Source organism: Oncorhynchus clarkii, chromosome 2, assembly GCF_045791955.1.
Source record: "Oncorhynchus clarkii lewisi isolate Uvic-CL-2024 chromosome 2, UVic_Ocla_1.0, whole genome shotgun sequence".
NCBI classification, from domain to species: domain Eukaryota; kingdom Metazoa; phylum Chordata; class Actinopteri; order Salmoniformes; family Salmonidae; genus Oncorhynchus; species Oncorhynchus clarkii.
In genome coordinates, this window is record NC_092148.1 from 62313258 (window position 1) to 62336474 (window position 23217).

The 23217-nt window shown below is 41.6% G+C and overlaps 1 protein-coding gene across 2 annotated transcripts in view; it reads right to left on the reverse strand.

Annotated features, from left to right (window-relative positions):
• Positions 1-338: 338 nt before the first annotated feature.
• LOC139371282 (guanine nucleotide-binding protein G(o) subunit alpha) overlaps positions 339-23217 on the reverse strand; it is a 117822-nt gene continuing 94943 nt past the window's right edge. The window contains exons 5-8 of one of the 2 annotated variants that reach the window (XM_071111581.1): positions 13814-13942; positions 11144-11273; positions 1723-1876; positions 339-661 (exon numbers count right to left, since the gene is read on the reverse strand). In XM_071111581.1, the coding sequence (XP_070967682.1) occupies positions 474-661; positions 1723-1876; positions 11144-11273; positions 13814-13942 (601 nt within the window). In that variant the 3' untranslated portion in view covers positions 339-473. Of the gene's footprint in view, positions 662-1722; positions 1877-3116; positions 6197-6724; positions 6879-11143; positions 11274-13813; positions 13943-23217 lie in introns of those variants that run through there. The other variant, XM_071111571.1, reaches the window with a different exon arrangement.

The window sequence follows — 23217 nt, forward strand, 5'->3', positions numbered from 1 at the left end:
TGGCTGATGCACATTTTGAGACAGAGAAACAGTTTAAAAGCAAACTGTTTCTAATGTTTGCAAGTATGGCCCCATTATACACAGGACCAATCAAAAGTTTGGACACACCTACTCATTCAAGGGTTTTTCTTTTTTTGTACTAGTTGAGAGAAGGCCAAGAGTGTGCAAAGCTGTCATCAAGGCAAAGGGTGGCTACTTTGAATAGTCTAAAATCTATTTTGATTTGTTTAACACTTTTTTGGTTTCTACATGATTCCATATGTGTTATTTCATAGTTTAATGTCTTCAATATTATTCTACAATTCTAGAAAATAGTAAAAATAAAGAAAAACCCTTGAATGAGTAGGTGTGTCCAAACTTTTGACTGGTACTGTATATATATTTATATATACGTATGCCTATTTTTAAAATGTCATTATTTACCAAGTTGCATTTTCAATTAGAATAATTTCCAGAGGTGAGAGGATCAGGGCTTAGTACAAACCACACCCTCGCAGGTTGTTGGCGATGATGATGTCAGTAACAGCGTCAAACACCACCTGGATGTTCCCTGTATCCGTGGCACACGTCAAGTGACAGTAGATCTCCTTATTAGGCGAGCGGTTCTTGCTCTCAAATTGTGCTTGGATGTAGGCAGCTGCATCGTCATAGGTGTTAGAACCTGTAATGGAGGTAATGGAGAGAGTAAAAGAGAGGAAAGGAAGAGGGAGAAAGGAGGAAAGACAGAACAGAGAGAAAGGTAACAGTGAAAGAGTAAGAACTAAGCTGAAGAGAGCTTTTAGGGCCTGAATTCATTCCATTCAATATGTTTTTACATTCTGCTACATAAATATATTAACATAACAAACATACCTATCCAGATAGGTTATTAGTTTGAGCCAGTTTGCTACAGAAGGAAAATAATCCTGCAGCAACAGGAAATGTGAATTATATGGATTATAATTTATGGACGTCCAAGTCTGAAATTTCGAACTTCAGAAGCCTTTTTAAACCTCAACTACACTACAAGTTTTTATTTATTTCCTGCAACAGGGTGATCAAATTAAGATCTTACATCTGTAGTTAGCTCTATTGCAAAAATCACAATACTCTATTGAGAGAACCCATGTGACTTTAGTTACCATGAGAATACAACGGTCCCATTGGCTTAGCTTTGTGTCAGATGTGGAAGGCTGCAGAATAACGTTCACTTCTGCAGTGTTTATTTATTAATTATTTATTACACTGCATTTTCCAGTCGTCACTGGCCAGGCCGTCATTGTAAATAAGAATTTGTTCCTTAAATTGACTCTCCTGGATAAATAAAGGCCAAATAAAATATATAAATGTGTCGCCTGCGGCTCTCTAAGCAGGGAAAGGAAAGGGTATGGTGTCTGTCTGTCTGTGCCTGAGCAGACAGGGATGGAGACAGCCCTCACTGGCCATCCCTTCTCCATGACTGCTCAAGCGTGGCTCTGCTTTTATTCTCTCTTAGGCTATGGTTGACCATCTCACCTTGTCATACAGGGGAGAGAGAGGGGGCAAGGGGGGGTTAGAGAAACTAAATATTTGTATTCCCCTCTGGTTGAATATACCACAATGTCAACTCCTTTTAAGATCACATAGTCAAGACCTAGGTGGATTTTTGCAGACTCAACTGCAGGGTTTCAGCTAGCAGATACGATTTGGCAATTCTTACATTTACAAAATATACAAAAGTGTCCATTAAGTTACAAATCTTACCGGTATACTCAGGGAAACAGATACTCAAGGCAGATTTCTTGATCTTTTCGGCAAACAGATCTTTCTTGTTGAGGAAGAGAATGATGGAAGTGTCAATGAAGAATTTGTTGTTACAGATGGAATCGAACAGCATAAGAGACTCGTGCATGCGATTCTGCAGTGGAGAGAAAAGGAGGAAGAGAGAAAGGAGGACAGAAGCAGAGGGAGGAAGAGAGAGAGAGGAGGAAGAGAGGTAGGGAGGGAGAGAGAAAGGAGGACAGAAGCAGAGGGAGGAAGAGAGAGAGAGGAGGAAGAGAGGTAGGGAGGGAGAGAGAAAGGAGGACAGAAGCAGAGGGAGGAAGAGAGAGAGAGGAGGAAGAGAGGTAGGGAGGGAGAGAGAAACAGATCACGTGGAAAGATTAGCATCAAAGCAAAAAAAACCAAGCTGCACTAGTTGAACCAAGCTTCATGACTTGAGGACAGTAGAGAGAGAGAGCCTCCCAAAGCACTCGGACAGGACAGACTGCTAAGTAGGAGAAGAAAGGGTTGCGAATGAAACTTTGTTGAACCAATCCGAACAATTGAGCTCTGCGATAAAGACCATTGAATGGCTAGAATCAGACATAATGAGATGTTTCTAGGAGACAGCTAGCAGCTGCTGTGCTCAGTGTCCATGTGTCTGACAATGACTCAGGTGATAAACAGGGGGCAGAGGAGAGAGAGAGACAGGACCAGTCCAATCATCCCTTCACAGTTCTCATCAACATGCAGAGATTGAGAAAGAGGATGGAAAGACATAGTGAAATATTGTGTGTCTGTAAGAGTGTGTGTTGTGGTACTGAGAGAGGTGTTGTGTGTTAGTGTAACGTTTGTGTGAGTGTGCTGTGCAACGGGCAGTAGTTTGTTTCTCATAGTCCCCTGGGCTCTGTACTGCAGGCGGTGACACGCTCATAATTAGTTCAGTAGCATCCCATTGGGCAAGGGAGGACAGAGTAGAGAGAGAGAGAGAGAGAGAGAGAGAGAATGAGAGAGAGAGAGAGAATGAGAGAGAGAGAGAGAATGAGAGAGAGAGAGAATGAGAGAGAGAGAGAGATAATGAGAGAGAGAGAATGAGAGAGAGAGAGAGAATGAGAGAGAGAATGAGAGAGAGAGAATGAGAGAGAATGAGAGAGAGAGAGAGAGAGAGAGAGAGAGAGAGAGAGAGAGAGAGAATGAGAGAGAAAGAGCAAAGCACTCACTGCACGGCGGATACACAAACTTGATCATCATCCAACTTGAATCAAGCCCATGACCTCTATTTAAATAATTCCCTTTTCCAGGGTAAACATGACGCAGAGAGAGTGCCATGAGTCATAAAGAAGCAGGCACTTGGCCTGGGAGAAAGCGACAGAGGGAGAGAGAGAGGAAGGGTCAGACAGAGTTTCATGTGGTGCTTTATTATTTCCTTCATATAAATACACCCTTCAATAAATAATCATAACAGTGAAAGAGACGAATGAGCAAACAATAATTACATCAGTGAGACACAAACAACACCTACTAGAGAACAGGCACTAAATCATACCATGACGTACTGTACTGTCAGCATCCTAGTGCTGCTTGTGGGTTGGTGGCTTGGTACGGTGTGGTATGGTTTGGACGGACACTGCATTTTCAAATGAACAACAATTTCATTTCCTCATAGGGGTTGTGGTAAGCTCCAGAGAATAGCCTCCAATGTATTCTTCCCATGCAGATGCAGAGGCAGTCTTGGTGTCACATAGGGTGAAATGCATTCAGGGAAAGAATTATCCTTTTCAAAAGTTATATTGTTGTGCCGATTGTTTTATTATTTATGGCTGCAGTTGAAATATTGGTATGTTTTGCCTGCTGTGATTGGAAGTACCTTGGTGTGTGTATGTGTTTTGTATGTGTGTGCGTGTGTGTGTGTGCTTGACAGGGACTGACACACTGGGTGCTGGGAGAGCCTGACAGCTAATCAACTGTATTATAGCTCCAGACAGCTTCTGTATATCATGTGAACCATCTCCACCTTCACCAAGGCAAAGTGCAGACGTGGTGAAACTAATCTCTATTACATCAGAGGACCACACTACTGTATACCATATCCACTGCTCTCTCTCTCTCTCTCTCTCTCTCTCTCTCTGTAACCACCAGACTGGAGATCCAGTTTACTCAGGGCCACATATTGTACCTCCCATAGTTTCTCTCCAGCAGATACACTTACCAATCTGTCTCTTTACCTTAGCCCTAAGACTCCATTATCCATCAGCCTCACTGCTGTGCACATAAACTCTATTACCAGCATTCTCTCTGCCTGCCGTTCCCTGATCTTATTACCCTTCATTCCCTGGACCAAGGACACAGGCTTTATAGGCCATCAGTCAGATGTAAGGCCAAGCTATACAATGAGCAGAGAGACCATCTGGTTGGGTGCTCTGGGACACACACACATGCCCTGCTAGACTTCTGAAGGCTTCCATCTTAGTTTAGCCTCTGGTATAGAAAACTCCAGCTGTGACTCTGCCTGCCGACACCGCAGCACGGACAAGCTTTTTATTCATCATAAAATGTGGCACACCAACACCGTCTCAACAGATTTGGCACAGAATGAGATTTCTTCTGCCCATGAGAACTCAGAGACCATGTCCTGTTATGGAGCTGGCACAGCCTTTGCTTCCTGCAGCGCACCTACCCGAAGCAACACAGTAACTTACTGCAATGGTGTTGTAGTGTACTGCAGTACAGTCAACAAATCTTTCACAGAGCCCAGAGAATCAACGCAGTGGCTGTCAGAGTCACCTGACACACAAGAGGCTGCACCTGCCAGCTAAGGCAGGCGTGGTGCTGAGAACGATCGTCATGGAAACATCTGCCCTACCCCCACTCACCCGGCACCTGCATGGGTGTGACAAATTAGTGATTTCGAAGAGAGCTTCCTACAGCCATGACAAGAGCACAGCTAAAAGAGGAGGACGGAATCAAACCTCAGGGAGCAGGGTTTTATTTGGCAAGAAACCAACAGGTTTTTCCCCTTCTTAGAGTGGTTTGGCATTATCTGGCAAATGACAGGGAGGGTGTTGTGACATTTGGTGTCCTTCCTGAGGTTCTGTGTAATGAGGAATGGAACAGCTGTTTCCTGGATAACCTCATCCTACACACGCTCTCTCTTACAGTATACCACAAACAGATACTAACTTATTTGACCTCAAACACACACACACACATTAAACACCCCCTGCTTATCCTATTGGCGCTCCCATTAAGAATATAGCATTGGCACCGGTAAGGCAAATGAGTTACTGACATAGCCAGGCCAATCACCATCAATGTAAGTCAAACAACTCCCAGTGCTTGATTGAGACTGCTGAGGCACCTAAACCTCAACAAGAAAATCTGGACTAAATATGACGGGTGAATATTTCTACAGCTCTAACTCAACAGGCAGTGACTTTTATGAAGATTACCACTGCTACCAATTTCCATTATAAATGGGTTACAATTAGTTACGCAAATACACTGTTTGGGTAAATGTACCCTTCAGTGAGACCACTGCAGTGTAAAGGGCTCAAAACATCTTGGCTGTACTTTCAAATCTTACACATTTCACACCGAATCATTGAATCGTACAAATATTAGACAATAGCCCAAAAAAGCCATCCAATACAAAAATCTTAGAACACACATGACATATAAGCGGAACAAATAATATTTCAACAAAAAAATCCTGAAATTCACATTATTTACACGGTAACATCTTCCACTAGCCACAAACACATCTCCAACTCTTCAATTCCAATTCCCACTTCAAAGTGTTTCACAAAACTGTCCAGGCACAAATTCCTCTCATATCAGATGACTACTACTCAATAAGCAAAAGAGATACTTTGTTGGTAAAGATGCGCAGTTTTCCTTGTAAACTGTATATTATTGTTTATGGTGGTGACCCAATTCCAGTTAGGCAATTATTACTGTTGTGTAACATTGTGCAAGTGTTTTAGTAAAACAATGCAGCATATTGCCAAACATACAGAAATAATCTACCACTAAAATGACTTTTGTATCAAATTGTCAAAATGTATATTCTTTATCAAACTAAAACTAATTGTTCCATTCAAGAGTCCTCTCTTTTTCCTGACTTCATCTCTCCTTGTGATTTGCAAAGCCTGAGGCCTAAAATACAGCTGTCTCTTTCTACAACTGATTTAAAATGTTTTATTATATAAACAAATCTAAAACCATAAAAGACTGAGGGAAAAGGGGAGGAGAAGGGTCTATCCAGGGACACACTGGGTCTATCCTCTGGGTTAATACAGGCCACAACCACGCAGGTTTTTGGCGATGATGACATCGGTGACAGCGTCAAACACAAACTGGATGTTGTTGGTGTCGGTGGCACAGGTGATGTGGGCATACACTTCCTTCTGGAGGGACTTGTTCCTGCTCTCGTACTGAGACTGTATGTGGCCCACCGCCTCCATGAAGGTGTCCGTGCCTGCAGAAAGGTGTGAAAAAAAAAGGAAATGGAGAAAATATATGGTCCAAGACAGGATGTGGAAAGTCGGTTAATAAAAGAAAGAAGAAGTAGAAGGGGAAGATAAGCAGACAAAAAAGAAAAAGATATAAGGACAAGAACGGACGCAAAACTATGTTTTTCTATATTACACACCCAATGTAAAACCTAGTGTTTGTCTAAGTGGCTTGATTATCCTGTAACTGCGTAGGGAGGCCTTGGTTTACACAGCGAGTACAGCAGGCTAGCCAGACTCCTGGGCTGCTCTGCACTATAAGCCCTACGATGATAACATGGAGTCATGCCAGGTAAGGGGTGAGTAAATGAGAAGAGAATAATAAGACCGAATCCTCTTCTCCAGTTCTGATTCCGAAAGCTAATCATCCCTCTTCAAGCCTTTCTACACATGATCCCTCATTGCCACACTATCCCTTCTTCTAGTTGTCCTTCCTGTTGCTACTCCATCCCTCTGTTCTCCTAGCCCAATAGCCTCCACTCTTCATCAATTACCTGTGTACTCCGGGAAGCAGATACTAAGGGGAGATTTCTTAATTTTCTGCTCGAATATGTCCTTCTTGTTGAGAAATAGAATGATGGAGGTGTCTGTGAACCATTTGTTGTTACAGATGCTGTCGAACAGCTTCATAGACTCATGCATGCGGTTCTGTGGGTATAGAGAAAACAACGTCAGTCAGTCTGCTGTGTGGCTCTCTTTCTAACTATGTCACACAAAATAAGAGAAACAAGTGAAGAAAGGAAACTACAAAGCAGAACAGAAACAAAACTTGAAATGCCCCTTCCAGGAGTTAAAGCGTTAACTGTATATGAGCCACTTCCCCCGAGATCCAAGAACATTCTAAAATAAAGTGTCTACAGTATTTCATTATCATGATCCTGTTTGCCACAGTGTCATGGTAATATGTTAAGTATGACAAGTATGCAGCATCCTGGGAGGGTAGCCTTGTTCATGCACAATGTTATTAGGTACGTAGCCTTGGTCTAGGACAAACCCTGTGTGCTTCTCTCTAGAACAGGGATGGGAGGGCATGCAAATACATTTCTAGACAATTGATACGTCATTTCACCAGGGTGTTTGTAGAGTTGGAAGCAGACACTCGATCTGGTGTGAGTGAATTGTTGCCTTGTTCTCAATAACAGTGGAAAAGACACAAAGAAGAAAGTCACGACTGCTCCTTTACAGCCAATCACATTCCACTTAGAGCAGCAGAGAGGGCTCGCACAACCCAATCAGATTAAATAGAGCAGAGGAAAAAGCCAATCATAATCTGTTGATAGAACAAAATGAGTCACAGAGACTGTTCTTGTAGTGTTAGTAATTCTTAGAAAATATAAGAGAGAGAAAGAGAAGAGATAGGAAAACTAATGACCATAGTTTAGCATTTCTCTCATCAGTTGATTGAGCCTCTGACAAGTAACTCTGAGAACAAGGCAACGCATACTACAGTACAGACAGTGTCATATCATCCTCACAGTGCAAGTCACAGGCACTCACAGGGAAATACACACAGTTACATAGAGTACATACATACTATGTACACATAGAATCACATCACATCCAGAAGGAGTGCTGCTTTTAACTCTTTCCAGATGATTTTGGACTCTTTGTCCTTGTTTAAGGTTTCATACCTGTACACATGTTTGTTGGGAGGGCCCTCTGTGGAACCAGGTGGGTTTTTAGCATTTGGCGATTGGTTAGAGAGGACAGCCGGTGGCGAGAGATGACAGGAGAGGAGCTGAGACGAGAAGACGTTGAAGGAGAGACGAGAGCTGCTGGGGGGGCTCAGTGGAGCAGAGATGGACATGCACAAGGGCCCAACTCATCTCCCCTCTTAAACACACACACGTGCACGCTCGCAGAAGCAGAAACGCACCCACAGTCATGTGCTAGTACGCACACACACACTCCCCCCAACGATAAAAGGAGAAAACTGTAGAGCAGGCAGGAAGGACCGAAACCAAACCTTGCAGTTACATTTATTGAACAGGATTGCTGTAGAAACATTTTTTAGATGCCCTGCTGTGCACGTCTTTGAGTGGGTGCTAATACTTGCATGAAGGGGAAAAACAGGGAAAGGAAGCCAGATAGAGAGAGCAAGAAATTAATGCGTTTGTGTGTGTGTGTGTGTGTGTGTGTGTGTATGTGCTGATACACACGTGCGGGCATGTGTATAGGAGTCCAGGAGTAAACAGATATGACTTTGATTTAGGAGCCCGTCAACCTGTTAGAAGAATAGTTCAATAGAGTCATTGTTCCTTCCTTGTTTGGTTTATCATGTCTGTTAATCAGTCTGTACTGAATTAAGGGAATTGCCTTCTATTCTCAAACATTTTGTTGTATTTTCAAGTAGGATTATCCTGAACTATAGAAATAGTTCTAAAATAAACCCAGCTGCTTTTGGAAATGGCAGCAGAATAAATGTAATGAGGCTTTTAAACAGGCCTGGGAGAGATTATACTGGATGTTAGAGTTGTATATCGCACATATAGGCCTCAAAACCACTGTTCACGCACTGCCATTGGTCATGGGGGTGCTCAGGGATGCTCACTAACTAAGCAACTGTATGGAAATCAACTCATTTGCCTGGGCATTAACACCAGCTGATACAACCAGAGGTTATGGTAGAGAACTGGGTGGAACCAGATGGGAAGTGTGACTGCTGTGTTTGCATAGAGAGAAATACAGTAACTACGTGGTCTAATCTAATGCTGTGTTATGTAAAGCTCCTCACATATTTTTGCTTATCAAAAAACGAATCCAAAATGAATCTGCACTTGCATGTGAACGGTCATATCAATGTAAGCTACTGTACATTAGCAATGTGTTTCAGAGCAGAGATAAACCTGAGGATCCATCGATAAAAGGGTTGGTAATGGTAATTGTGAACCCTTCATTTCAACATGAGTAGCAGGAAACCAGGGATGTGGTACACTGGCGTACCACACCTCCCCGCAGCCCTGGCAATGCCCTTTTAGTGTAACAGCTGTTTGAAAGAATTGACTGAAATTTCAGCCTGTTTTAGTGGGATGGAGTGATGACGTCACCAGGCAGTAAATTAGTAGACCAATAAGAAAGAGAGTTCCAAACCTCTATGCTAATAACAGCTAGTTTTCAGTTTTCCCCTTCCCACTCAGACCAGTCCCAGCTAAATGTGTAGAATAGCAAGAAGTTAGCCGTTTTCATTACTCGGACCTGGCGAAACGGCGTTACGCCACTGGATGTGTACTGTACACACAGCGCCTTGCAAAAGTATTCATCCCCCTTGGGGTTTTCCTATTTTGTTGCATTACAACCTGTCATTTAAATGGATTTGTATTTTTATTTCTTGTAATGGACATACAGAAAGTAGTCCAAATTGGTGAAGTGAAATGAAAACAATTACCAAAAAAATAAAAATCAGAAAAGTGGTGTGTGCATATGTATTCACCCCCTCTGCCATGAAGCCCCTAAATAAGATCTGGTGCAACCAATTACCTTCAGAAGTCACATAATTAGCTAAATTAAGTCCACCTGTGTGCAATCTAAGTGTCACATGATCTGTCAAATGATCTGAGTATATATACACCTGTTCTGAAAGGCCTCAGAGTCTGTAACACCACTAAGCAAACGGCACTATGAAGACCAAGGAGTTCTCCAAACAGGTCAGGGACAAAGTTGTGGAGAAGTACAGATCAGGGTTGGGTTATAAAAAAAGAAAGAAACTTTGAACATCCCACGGAGCAACATTAAATCCATTATTCAAAAATGGAAAGAATATTGCACCACAACAAACCTGCCAAGAGAGGGCTGCCCACCAAAACTCACAGACCAGGCAAGGAGGGCATTAATCAGAGAGGCAACAAAGAGACCAAAGATAACCCTGAACGAGCTGCAAAGCTCCACAGCGGAGATTGGAGTATCTGTCCATAGGACCACTTTAAGCCGTACACTCCACAGAGCTGGGCTTTACGGAAGAGTGGCCAGAAAAAAAGCCATTGCTTAAAGAAAAAAATAAGCAAACAAGTTTGGTGTTCGCCAGAAGGCTTGTGGGTGACTCCCCAAACATATGGAAGAAGGTACTCTGGTTAGATGAGACTAAAATTGAGCTTTATGGCCATCAAGGAAAATGTAATGTCTGGCGCTAACCCAACACCTCATCAACCAGAGAACACCATCCCCACAGTGAAGCATGGTGGTGGCAGCATCATGCTGTGGAGATGTTTTTCATCGGCAGGGACTGGGAAACTGGTCCAAATTGAAGGAATGATGGATGGCGCTAAATACAGGGACATTTTTGAGGGAAACCTGTTTCAGTCTTCCAGAGACTTGAGACTGGAACGGAGGTTCACCTTTCAGCAGGACAATGACCCTAAGCATACTGCTAAAACAACACTTGAGTGGTTTAAGGGAAAACATTTAAATGTCTTGGAATGGCCTAGTCAAAGCCCAGACCTCAATCCAGTTGATAATCTGTGGTATGACTTAAAGATTGCTGTACACCAGCGGAACCCATCCTACTTGAAGGAGCTGGAGCAGTTTTGCCTTGAAGAATGGGCAAAAATCCCAGTGGCTAGATGTGCCAAGCGTATAGAGACATGCCCCAAGAGACTTGCAGCTGTAATTGCGGCAAAAGGTATCTACAAAGTATTGACTTTGGGGTGAATAGTTCTGCACAAGTGTTTTTTGTCTTATTTCTTGTTTGTTTCACTAGAAAAAATAAACAAAATAGGAAAAATGCCAAGGGGGCGAATACTTTCGCAAGGCACTGTAGCCCCGGTGTAGGAAACTGTTGTTCATTATGTTGATGTATTCAACTAAGGAAACGTACATGACACATATTAAAAGGAAATTACTGTGCTGCATTGTAGAGTGTTTTATGGAGATATAGACACAATTAATTAAGTGTGTGTGTGTGTGTGAGTGAAACTCACCGTGGTTTCGTCTTCATGTAGCACCTGGTCGTACCCACTCAGTGCCACACAGAAGATAATGGCTGTCACGTCCTCAAAGCAGTGTATCCATTTCTTCCTCTCCGACCTCTGACCTCCCACATCAAACAGCCTATGGAACACACACCATCCATTACACGTGCACAGAAAAACCAAAAGCAACCATTCAGAGGATCACATACTGTAGTATAAAGTATACAGTGTCAGTACAATATCTACCACATACAGTCAGTCTGACATAGCAAAAACACATTGGTATGGCATATCTCTATTCATTTTGAAATTGCTCCCACTTATAGTTTGAGTAACATAGCTACTGTAATTTTCCCATTGTGGTTAGGCTCATGCACAGATTTCCAACCCCTCCCTACATCTGAAGAACAATGGATTTCAAAGGGTTTGCTGCCACAGGCCAGCAAACAGAAGGCTGTAGAGGTCTCTGTACTGTAGATACAGCATTTCAGGTCAGGGGCAGGGCACACCCACAACTGCTGGGGTTACTGGAACAGGTCTGGGAAAGGACAACAGTCCAGTACCACGAGACTAGAACATTCTTCAGTACCGGAACACTATATTAGCCCTCGCAAAAAGCCTGTCAGAGAGCAAGTTTTAGGATCAGGAATTAATGGAACATCAAAGCCTGACAGTCCTGCACTGTTTTATACATATTATATTAAAGGCCAAGTGCAGTCAAAAACGTGATTTCCCTGTGTTTTCTATATATTTACACACTGAGGTTGGAAAAATACTGTGAAATTGTGAAAATTATTATAATGCCGTTTTAGTGTAAGAGCTGTTTGAAAAGACGGCCTGAAATTTCAGCCTATTTTGGCATGATAGATATTTTGCCCTGCCTGTTGACATCACCACGCAGTAAATCAGTAAATTAGTTAATAGACCAATAAGAGAGCTCCAAACCTCTCTGCCAATAACAGCTAGTTTTCAGTTTTCAGTTTAGACCACTCCTAGAAATCCAATCAAAATTATTGCTTGAGAAATTTAAAACAATCACAGTAAGGTACTTAATTGTTACCCAGAAATGATTTAATATAGATAAAAATGGCTGAATTGGACCTTTAACACATTATTTTCATAATGTATTTTTTGTTCTCAATCAGCTGACTGAGTCAGAGAAGGAGATTAACAAAGAGCTGCTTTGTGCTAGCAGGCCCTTCAGGCAGGCAGGCAGGCAGGCAGGAAGGCCGCTGTGTGAGGAGCAGAGGAAAAATACAAGCCCTCTGTTTTGTGATAGAAAAACAACTGATATTAACATGATCATGTTAAACCAAGCTAAATGGAAAGGAAAGGGGAATACCTAGTTAGTTGTGCAACTGATTGCATTCAACTGAAATGTGTCTTCCGCATTTAACCCAACACCTCTGAATCAGAGAGCTGCGAGGGGCTGCCTTAATAGACAATCACGTCTTTGGCGCCCGGGAAAGGGTGGGTTAACTGCCTTGCTCAGGGGCAGAACAACAGATTTTTACCTTGTCAAAAAACAAGCTGAATTGGGGATTTTAATTGCACATCCCGCTTTTTCAATGTACATCCCACGTTAAAAAAGAATGAGTAATATAATGAATTGGTAGCACTAGATTTTACAGTGCATTTTAAATACCACAAAATATCCAGGTAATACTTAATGATTTAAACTTAAATAGTATGTCTTCAGGTTTGGCAGTTCTAGAATAATTAACTAGAGATTATAATTGAAATGTAGATTCAGTCACAGCTCCTTTTCTCCCAGCGCTCTGTGCTGATCCCAGTGCTCATTCATTTAAAAAAAGAAAATGTTAATTGCCATGGTACAATAATGAAAAAAAAAAAATGAATCTAGGGTACAATCCATGTATGACACATCATAATCACCATTTAACCACACATACTTTAGCTACAGAAGAATACCGTTTACACAACCAGGTCTCAGAGCATTTCGTATGATTCTGTATGTAAATCCGAGACACTTAGTATGATATGTTATGTTTCGTATGGTATGTATTCATTTGGGGATGTCCATCACCCATTTCGTATGATATATTGTGAATTACAATTCATATTATTTGTTCCGAATTTGCAAAATATGTTTCCGAATTTGCAAAATGTACAATGTTATGAATTTGCAAAACATATGATATGTTGTGAATTCTAGCTAAGTGGCTAATGTTTGCAAGCTGGCTAACGTTAGCTAGGCTAGGTTTAAGGTTAAATTTAGGAGTTATGTTAAAGGGTTAAGGTCAGGGTTAAGGGAAGGGTTAGCTAACATGCTAAGTAGTTGCAAAGTAGCTAAAAAGTAGTAAGTAGTTGAAAAGTTGCTAATTAGCTTACAAAAGTTTCCCGTGATGAGATTCAAGTTGCTAGACATTCACGTTATACGCCCACCCAACCACCCTACTTTTGTCTTTGCCTTAAGTGACCATCTGTCTTGTGCAACCATACGAAACGTAACCTATCATACTAATTAGTGTCCCAGATTTACATTTACTATGTTACGTCTAGTCTATGAGACTATGGTTCATAGACTTTCATGGTTCCATGAAAAGGTCAACGTAAATGCAGCATAACCAGTTGGAATATATATTAAAAAATAATCATTAAGTAGTTAGAGTAGAGAGATATTTGAGGAGGAAGAGGAGCACTGAGCCAATGTCTTACCTGAAGTGCAGGTTCTTGAAGACGAAGTGAGTTTCTACAATGCCAGTGGTCTTGACTCGGGTTCTGAGGATGTCCTGCTCTGTGGGCTGGTAGTCAGGTGCACCGATCCGGTCTAAACTGTCTAGGTAGCTGAGGAAAGACAGAGGCCAGTTAGGATCAATCCATTGGACTAAACTGTAAGGACTGAAACAGGGCCTCTGTGTAATTCTGGGTCAAGTACACACTGGTTTTCATTGCACCACAGAACTAAATTAAGTGATTCAAATCAGTGATTGGAGAGATAGTAGTCTGGCCTAAAACCCAGAGGACTAGACAACATTGGAATTTGAAGGGCTGGAACAGTGCACTCCAGTTACGAGGCCAATAATGGACATTTTAGACAGGAAATATCAAAGACTGGTCTATTGCTCAAAATATAGCACAACATCAGCTAGAGCAGCTGGGATTGCTTAGGACTGGGTGCAAATCTACTGCTCCACATGCAGGAGTGGTGACGATCAATATAAGGGGAAATAGACAAGGATGACAACCAGGAAAAACAAGCTGTAACTCTCTCCGTGTGGAGAGGATCATTCATCACACCCAAGACTAACCAACAGTCAGCACCCAGTAATGTGGTAGAGGATCATCACACCCAAGACTAACCAACAGTCAGCACCCAGTAATGTGGTAGAGAGGATCATCACACCCAAGACTAACCAACAGTCAGCACCCAGTAATGTGGTAGAGGATCATCACACCCAAGACTAACCAACAGTCAGCACCCAGTAATGTGGTAGAGGTTCATCACACCCAAGACTAACCAACAGTCAGCACCCAGTAATGTGGTAGAGAGGACACTTAAACTGACACACACATATATTACATCCAAACATCTTCTCTCCCTTCATCTGTGTTTTATGTGTAATGGTATCATTCACTGATCTGTGTCCAGTTGATCTTCATCTGTGAGACTTCGCTTGGAAGCTGCAATATTTGGCAGCAGTGTGTTAACATTCCACCCTGGCCACTGGCCTGGTGACACGACCCAATGAGGGGGGCACTTCCACTGCACAACACAACCCTACACTGCATGGAGCCGCAGTACGGTATGTTGCTGAATGCTTTTAAATGTGTGTACACGTGAAATGTTTGATAAATGACTAACACAAGCCGATGTTCAGTGGTAAATGTGCTGCATCCGTTGCCAAGCTCTCTGTTTGAGTGGCAGGCTGCCCAGCACTAATGCAGCTCATTAACAGTAGTGCCTATGGCTGTGTCCATTGTACTGCTTCCCTGTTCATAATATAAGGAGAGGGGCAGAGAAAATAACACAGGGAGAAAGAAACAAACAAACAAAGAAAAATAAAGAAAGAAAGAGAGGATGGAGGCAGGCCAGGGAGATAGAGGAAGAGCAGTGGGGGAGACCTATTATGCAACTGCTGGAAGTGGAATGAGATGTCATATCTCTACAAAGTGTGTCCAAAGCTAACACTGACATGGCTATTTAAATTCAGATGAAACTTCTCCATAGAGCGGATTCACCCTGCCCTGCCATAACAGGCCAGCCCACCTGCACAGAGAGATGAAGTAAACCTCACTGCATCCAGGGGGCGACATCAACACAACAGGGAACACAGTCATTACTGTCAATTAATGTTTGATTCATGCACATCTTATTCATACCACAATATCAGTTCTTACAACATATCAACCAGCCCTAACAAAAAGCACATTTCCCCTCTATAAGTTATTCTTCTAAACCAAACGAGCATAAACAAGATATAATGAGAATATAGGTTACAACTCCTCCTTACTGTTTAAATATTACAAGGTAGCACTCTCCTCTGCCACCCTCTCCGTCTCTCCCCTCTTTGTCCATCACTGATTTGTTCTCTCTCTCTCTCCTTTCTACCTTCCATTCCTCCTATCTGTCCTCTGCCACCCTCTCCGTCTCTCCCCTCTTTGTCCATCACTGATTTGTTCTCTCTCTCTCTCCTTTCTACCTTCCATTCCTCCTATCTGTCCTCTGCCACCCTCTCCGTCTCTCCCCTCTTTGTCCATCACTGATTTGTTCTCTCTCTCTCTCCTTTCTACCTTCCATTCCTCCTATCTGTGTTTGCCTCTCTCCCCATTATGATGTATTGTTTATCCTCAAATAAAAACTGCCAATGCAAATTTCAGCTGGCTATATAAGAGGGATTTCCATGAAGGACTGTGAGTGGTAACTTGTACAGTCTAGTCTCATACAATAGTGTCATAGTTTCATTGCTGTCTACTTTGGAACAGAAAGAGCACAGTCAAATGAGGAGTAAACAGCAGAACGTGTCTACGTGTGTTTACTCCTCTGCCATAACACAATTAACATTTCTATCCAACTGGATATCATCTTGGTCTGAATTAAATATGATTTCTGACTTATCTTCCAGCCAAACCTCACTTGAAATATTTACTGGAGTTCATTAAACTAACATCCATATTGTCCACCAATAACTAACACGATGAATACAATCCCAAGGGATTTGAGGTCTGGTATCTGATGTAATATAGCAGTTCTGTGGCTCTGAGACCCAGTGGTGCTGTAAGCGTCATGCTCTCCCTACCAATATGAATAGTGATGAGGTTCTATCTATGCTGGGAGGATAAGACTGGGTCATCTGGGGTCTGTTGAAATGGTGTAGAGGTGGGGTGCGTAGGAGGGGGCTCTCTTTTGTATGGGGGACTCATCTGTCCCTTACTACTGGCTCCCTGCCAGTAACTCCCCCCCAAACACACCCTCCACCCTTCTCTCTCTCCCCCTTTCCCCTCCTCCTCATTGTCCAGCTTGAGTGCTCTGCATGGCAAAACCTCTTAGCACCATGCCTGCTGTCGGCTGCTTCCAATCACTCCACAGGCTGGTGTTGGAGAGGGAGGAGAGAAGGAGGAAAGGAGAGAGGGAGGGGAGCAGGGATGGTTGATGTGGCGGGAAAGAAAGGTGAGATCAATGGGAGGGAAATAGCAAGGAAAGAGGTGGCGCTAAAGAGAGCGATTCACAGAAAAAAAGAGAGTTCAGAAAGTAGAGGGCCGAAAGAGGAGAACAGAGAAAACAGAGAGAACTAAGTGTCCTGTGGTATACCTGGGGTTGTAAAATTATGGAAGCTTTCAATAAATTCTCTGGTTTCCCCAAAATTCCAGTTGGAAGATTCTTGGCATAGGCAAAATTGCCACGAGGGATGGGGGGGACATGTCAGAACAGGTTGATTCATCTCCCCAAGTAATTTCTTTAAAATAAATGAGTAACTCTTCATATTAGAATTAATGACAATATGAGTGAAATATTATTAATACATTTTTTGGTTTGAGGCCCCCCAGATAGCATATGAACACGTGATAAGGAATGGTAAAATGTGTAGAATTGCAGGAGATCGGTAAGAAATGTGGAGATCGGTAAGAAATGACACTACTGTAGCCAAATATCTTATTCAGAATTTTTTTTTAAGCATGAAATGATCTGGCATGATGATGCGTTGATCAGTTATACATTTTTAAAGCCTTTATTTTGCGTTTTTTGCCAAAAGTCGACCTTTAAAGTAACTGTCCCGTTTATCCAGATTCCTATGAAATATGATCTAAAACTAATTACAATATGAGTGAAATAATTTTCCTTCAAAAAAATTATAATGAAGTATGTTATAAAGCAGCTTTTCTGTGTTGGAATGGTGTGGGCATACCCTAACAACAGAATGGTGTGGGCATACCTCAACAACAGAATGGTGTGGGAATACCTCAACAACAGAATGGTGTGGGAATACCTCAATAACAGAATGGTGTGGGCATACTACAACAACAGAATGGTGTGGGCATACCCCAACAACAAAATGGTGTGGGCATACCCCAACAACAGAATGGTGTGGGCATACCCCAACAACAGAATAGTGTGGGCATACCCCAATAACAGAATGGTGTGGGCATACCCCAATAACAGAATGGTGTTGGCATACCCCAATAACAGAATGGTGTGGGCATACCCCAATAACAAAATGGTGTGGGCATACCCCAATAACAGAATGGTGTGGGCATACCCCAATAACAGAATGGTGTGGGCATACCCCAATAACAGAATGTTGTGGGCATACCCCAACGACAGAATGGTGTGGGCATACCCCAACAACAGAATGGTGTGGGCATACCCCAACAACAGAATGGTGTGGGCATACCCCAACAACAGAATAGTGTGGGCATACCCCAACAACAGAATGGTGTGGGCATACCCCAATAACAGAATGGTGTGGGCATACCCCAACGACAGAATGGTGTGGGCATACCCCAACAACAGAATGGTGTGGGCATACCCCAACGGCAGAATGGTGTGGGCATACCCCAACAACAGAATGGTGTGGGCATACCCCAACAACAGAATAGTGTGGGCATACCCCAACGACAGAATGGTGTGGGCATATAACGATGATTAAAAAGATGAATACAAGTAGACCGATGATTAAAAAGATGAATACAAGTAGATCAATGATTAAAAAGATGAATACCAGTAGACAATGATTAAAAAGATTAATGCGAGTAAACCGATCATTAAAAAGATTAATGCGAGTAAACCGATCATTAGAAAGATTAATGCGAGTAGAAAGATGATTAAAAAGATTAATGCGAGTAGAAAGATGATTAAAAAGATTAATGCGAGTAGACCGATCATTAAAAAGATTAATGCGAGTAGACCCATGATTAAAAAGATTAATACGAGTAGACCCATGATTAAAAAGATTAATACGAGTAGACCCATGATTGCCCAGCTCATCCTCCTCAGCATTTTTTAAACGGTCTGTTTGAGATTCAAGTTTGAGGTGGGGGTTTTTGAAGTGTTTTCCCATTTATAGTTTGGCCACAAATACGAGTGTAGGATGAGTCAACAACATTATTTAGGTATGAGTTAACAGAATTAACTTTTAAAAGTATGATTTTCACTGGACAGTTACTTTAAAACGAACAGTTTATCTTAGCCTCAAAGCAAAATGTTTAGAGTAGCAGGAAATTCTCAAGGCAAAATTCTCATGGCAAAAAAAACAAAAAATTGCATAACAATCTATAAAACAACACGTTTCTCTCTGCCACATGAAACATTTTGCATAATTGCAGGAAGTCTGTTTACCCCTCCTACCCCTCATGTTTGTTGGGGTTGGGCGGCCTTCCACATAGGGAGTGGGGATGAGCCACACATGGTAACAACTTATCTGATGGGCCTCTGGCAAAGTTTGTGGTAAATCACAGCACTGCTTCTGCGATGCTGATGGGTGGTGAGCTCTGTAGCACAAAATGGCTGAAATGTATGATCTAGTTGGGAGCTATGATATATGCTTTTTAAATTGTATTTTTTATTCTTTATATAGCAACATATTATTTCAATTGATGAGAAGAACAATGTGTACTTTGACTACAAATCTTAAAATGGTGCTTTTGGTAAACATACTCAAGAGCACTGTCTGAGAACACACTTTACCAGTGTAATAAATGTGCACATTGAAACTAAATGGGTCACAAATGAAGAGCATCCACACACTGATAATATATCACTGAGGTCATATCCAGGGCCACTGAGAGAGAGAGGGGAGAGAGAGAGAGAGACTGCTCTGAGTACCATGACTCTTAACTCTACATATCATGTGGGCTGCTTTCATATGTCAAAAGACATTGATAGACATATCCATCCTTATCACCTCAAAGTGTTATGCAACGTTTCTATAACGCTGATCCGGACAAAACTGAATTCGTCTTGAATTAAATCCTGGACTACCAGTAATCAAACATCATTCCTAAATGCTATGACATTTACAACACAATTAATTGTGTTCTATGTAAATGTGAAATAAATGTGTTTCGTGACCTTTCGCAGGACACACTAATATAAATGAATTTTCTCAGGAATGCAATACTATGGGCTTAAGCCACCTCAGAGAAGCTGAGCAACTTGCTACTGGCTATGTCCTTTAATCATTCCCTCTCTATCCTGCTCCAGTCTACAGTGTCACAGTGTATCACTGCTGCTCTACACGCTGTTGTTCTCCACACTAGTCCTCAGGGTTGGGTAGGTTACTTTCTAAAAGTATTTGTTTACAGTTCTGTCCAAAATTGTAATCAATAACATAACGTTTGGATTACCCAAACTCAGTAATGTAATCGGATTACTTTCAGTTACTTTCAGATTACTTTCCAGCAACTTAGATTTTTTAACCAGCCCAATTGTTTTGCGATTGTTGCTAAAATCACACCAACAAAACACAAAATAACAGATGAGCATGCTTTGTAATGTTTCTAAAAACAATACATCTATTACTAGTAAGAAGTAATGTGGTACATTGTTTAATTTAATATTTTATGACTCAAGTCTTTTAACCAAAATATCACAGATGAGACAAAAATGTTCACCTACTCTTTTAATGGTTACCGTGGTAATGTGACTCAAGTCATGTTTGTGCCTGTGAGATTGAGAGCATGACTGCATTCAAAACATGTTATTTTTATCCCCTCAGCCCTCACAATAGCCACTTTTCCTCTGGGGAATCCCCATCGAAACCGGATGCAATTTGTTTGCCATCTTAAGTGGAGGTCCAATTCACAAACGTTGCCCCTTCGACCCCCCCTCGGCCCTCAATTTAGCTTGACGGAGCGAGTGAAAAACTTTGATCACTTGTGGGGTTGATATGACCAACAATTCATGATGCTAGCTTGCTAAAAAAAATATATATAAAAATTACATAGATTTTAGCATTGGCAAATTGGTTTAGTCTCGTAGTGAGGAGCCTATAAAACGTAGTTAGCTTCATAAACATATTTTGGGGAATTCTGAAATGTATTGGAATAAATGACCAAACTATAAAACTAGCTTGCCAGCTATGGGTAGCTAACTGACAGAATTGTTAGCTAGCTAGGTACATTAATAGCTATAGGTTGATTGTCTTTAAGCACAACTTCAAGATTTCCACCAAGGACGTTGCCTCTCCAAACATCTCTCCCTCTCCAAACACTCGGATGTAAAACGTCATTCAAAGGATGAGGGTTTAAGGCCAAGGGCTGTCTACTTTGAGTTTGGACTGCAGCCCCTGACTAGTAGCCGCATTGTCTTCTCTTCCCTAGCGGTTGAAACTCAAACATTGAAAAACAACCTAGCTTGTGAACAAAACAATGTAAATAGCCAAGAAACACAAGGACAAAGTCTCACTTCAGTAGACATTCGTTTCAAGCAAAATAGACTGACTTTTATGCCTGTGCGCAGCACTCTTAAAAATGAATCCTTCACTTAGTTGTTCATGTGCGCACAGTCCCCAGCCAAGCAGTGTTGTAGCTCGAGGTGGGATAGGCTATAGGAACAAAACGGCAGAAATACTTTGAAAACAGCTACTGCAGCATTTATTTAGCTATAACTGTAATCATACTTGACCATTTTTCTTCACAAATGCGAGGGAAATGCTCACACTGTAGAGCCCTGTCCACCAGCCAACATGGCTGGTGAAATAGACATCTTACCCACCAATGCCAAAATCTACCCACATTGTCATTTGGTGAGGGCCGGTTATTAATTTTAGGCCCTGATCATACATACACTACAGGTCAAAAGTTTTAGAACACCTACTCATTCAAGGGTTTATCTTTATTTTTTTTTAAACTATTTTCTAAATACTAGAATGATAGTGAAGACATCACAACTATGAAATAACACATATGGAATAATGTAGTAACCAAAAATGTGTTAAACAATTCAAAATATACTTTATATTTGAGACTCTTAAAATAGCCACCCTTTGCATTGATCACAGCTTTGTACACTCTTGGCATTCTCTCAACCAGCTTCACCTGGAATGCTTTTCCAACAGCCTTGAATGAGTTCCCACATATGCTGAGCACTTGTTGGCTGCTTTTCCTTCACTCTGAGGTCCGACTCATCCCAAACCCTCTCAATTTGGTGGAGGCCAGGTCTTCTGATGCAGCACTCCATCACTTTCCTTCTTGGTAAACTAGCCCTTACACAACCTGGAGGTGTGTTGGGTCATTGTCCTGTTGAAAAATAAATGATAGTGGGACTAAGTCCAAACCAGATGGGATGGTGTATCGCTGCAAAATACTGTGGTAGCCATGCTGGTTAAGTGTGCCGATTAATTCTAAATATTTCAGAGTGACACCAGCAAAGCACCCCCACACCATAACACCTCCTCCTCCATGCTTGACGGTGGGAAATACACATGCAGAGATCATCTTTTCTCCCACACCGTGTCTCACAAAGACAGCGGTTGGAATAAGAAATCACAAATTTGGACTCCAAATTTCCACCAGTCTAATGTCCATTGCTCGCAAGTCTCTTCTTATTATTGGTGTCCTTTAGTAGTGGTTTCTTTGCAGCAATTCAAAAAGGCACTCGCACATCAGAGTAATCGTTTTTGCAGGTGCAGCAATTCGACCATGAAGGCCTGATTCACATAATCTCCTCTGAACAGTTGATGTTGAGATGTGTCTGCTACTTGAACTCTGTGGGATGCAATTTTGGAGGCTGGTAACTTTAAAGAACTTCTGAACATTCCTGTGGCTGTCCTCATGAGAGCCAGTTTCATCATAGCGCTTGATGGTTTTTGCGACTGCACTTGAAGAAACTTTCAATGTTCTTGACATTTTTTGCTATTGACTGACCTTCATGTCTTAAAGTAATGATGGACTGTCATTTCTCTTTGCTTATTTGAGCTGTTCTTGCCATAATATGGACTCTGTCTTTTACCAAATAGGGCTATCTTCTGTATAGCCCCCTGCCTTGTCACAACACAACTGATTGGCTCAAACACATTAAGGAGGAAATAAATTCCACAAATGAACGTTTAAGAAGGTACACCTGTTCATTGAAATGCATTCCAGGTGACGACCTCATGATGCTGGTTGAGAGAATGCCAAGAGTGTGCAAAGCTTGTGCAAAGCTGTCATCAAGGCAAAAGGTGGCTATTTGAAGAATCTCAAATATAAAATGTATTTTTATTTGTTTAACACTTTTTTGGTAACTACATGATTCCATGTGTTATTTCATTGTTTTGATATATTCACTATTATTTCTACAATGTAGAAATTAGTAAAAAATAAAGAAAAACCCTAAAATGAGTAAGTGTTCTAAAACTTTTGATCGGTAGTGTGTGTTTGATACCAATTGATTTACAACCTAGCACAGGAATTTACCAATTCACTTTGGGCCTCAAACTACTTTGTCTATAAAACACAAAATAGTTGCTTCATATTTGTTGTATATGACTAATGTCACATGGACATCAATTAATGTAGTAAGTGGATGACATTTATGTATGTGTGATCCATAAACACTTTCATCGATTGGAGCAGAGTAATGAGAGTTGTATTGATCCTGCAGCACTAGGTCCTCCTTTGGGGGGCAGTAGAGGTAAAGTAGT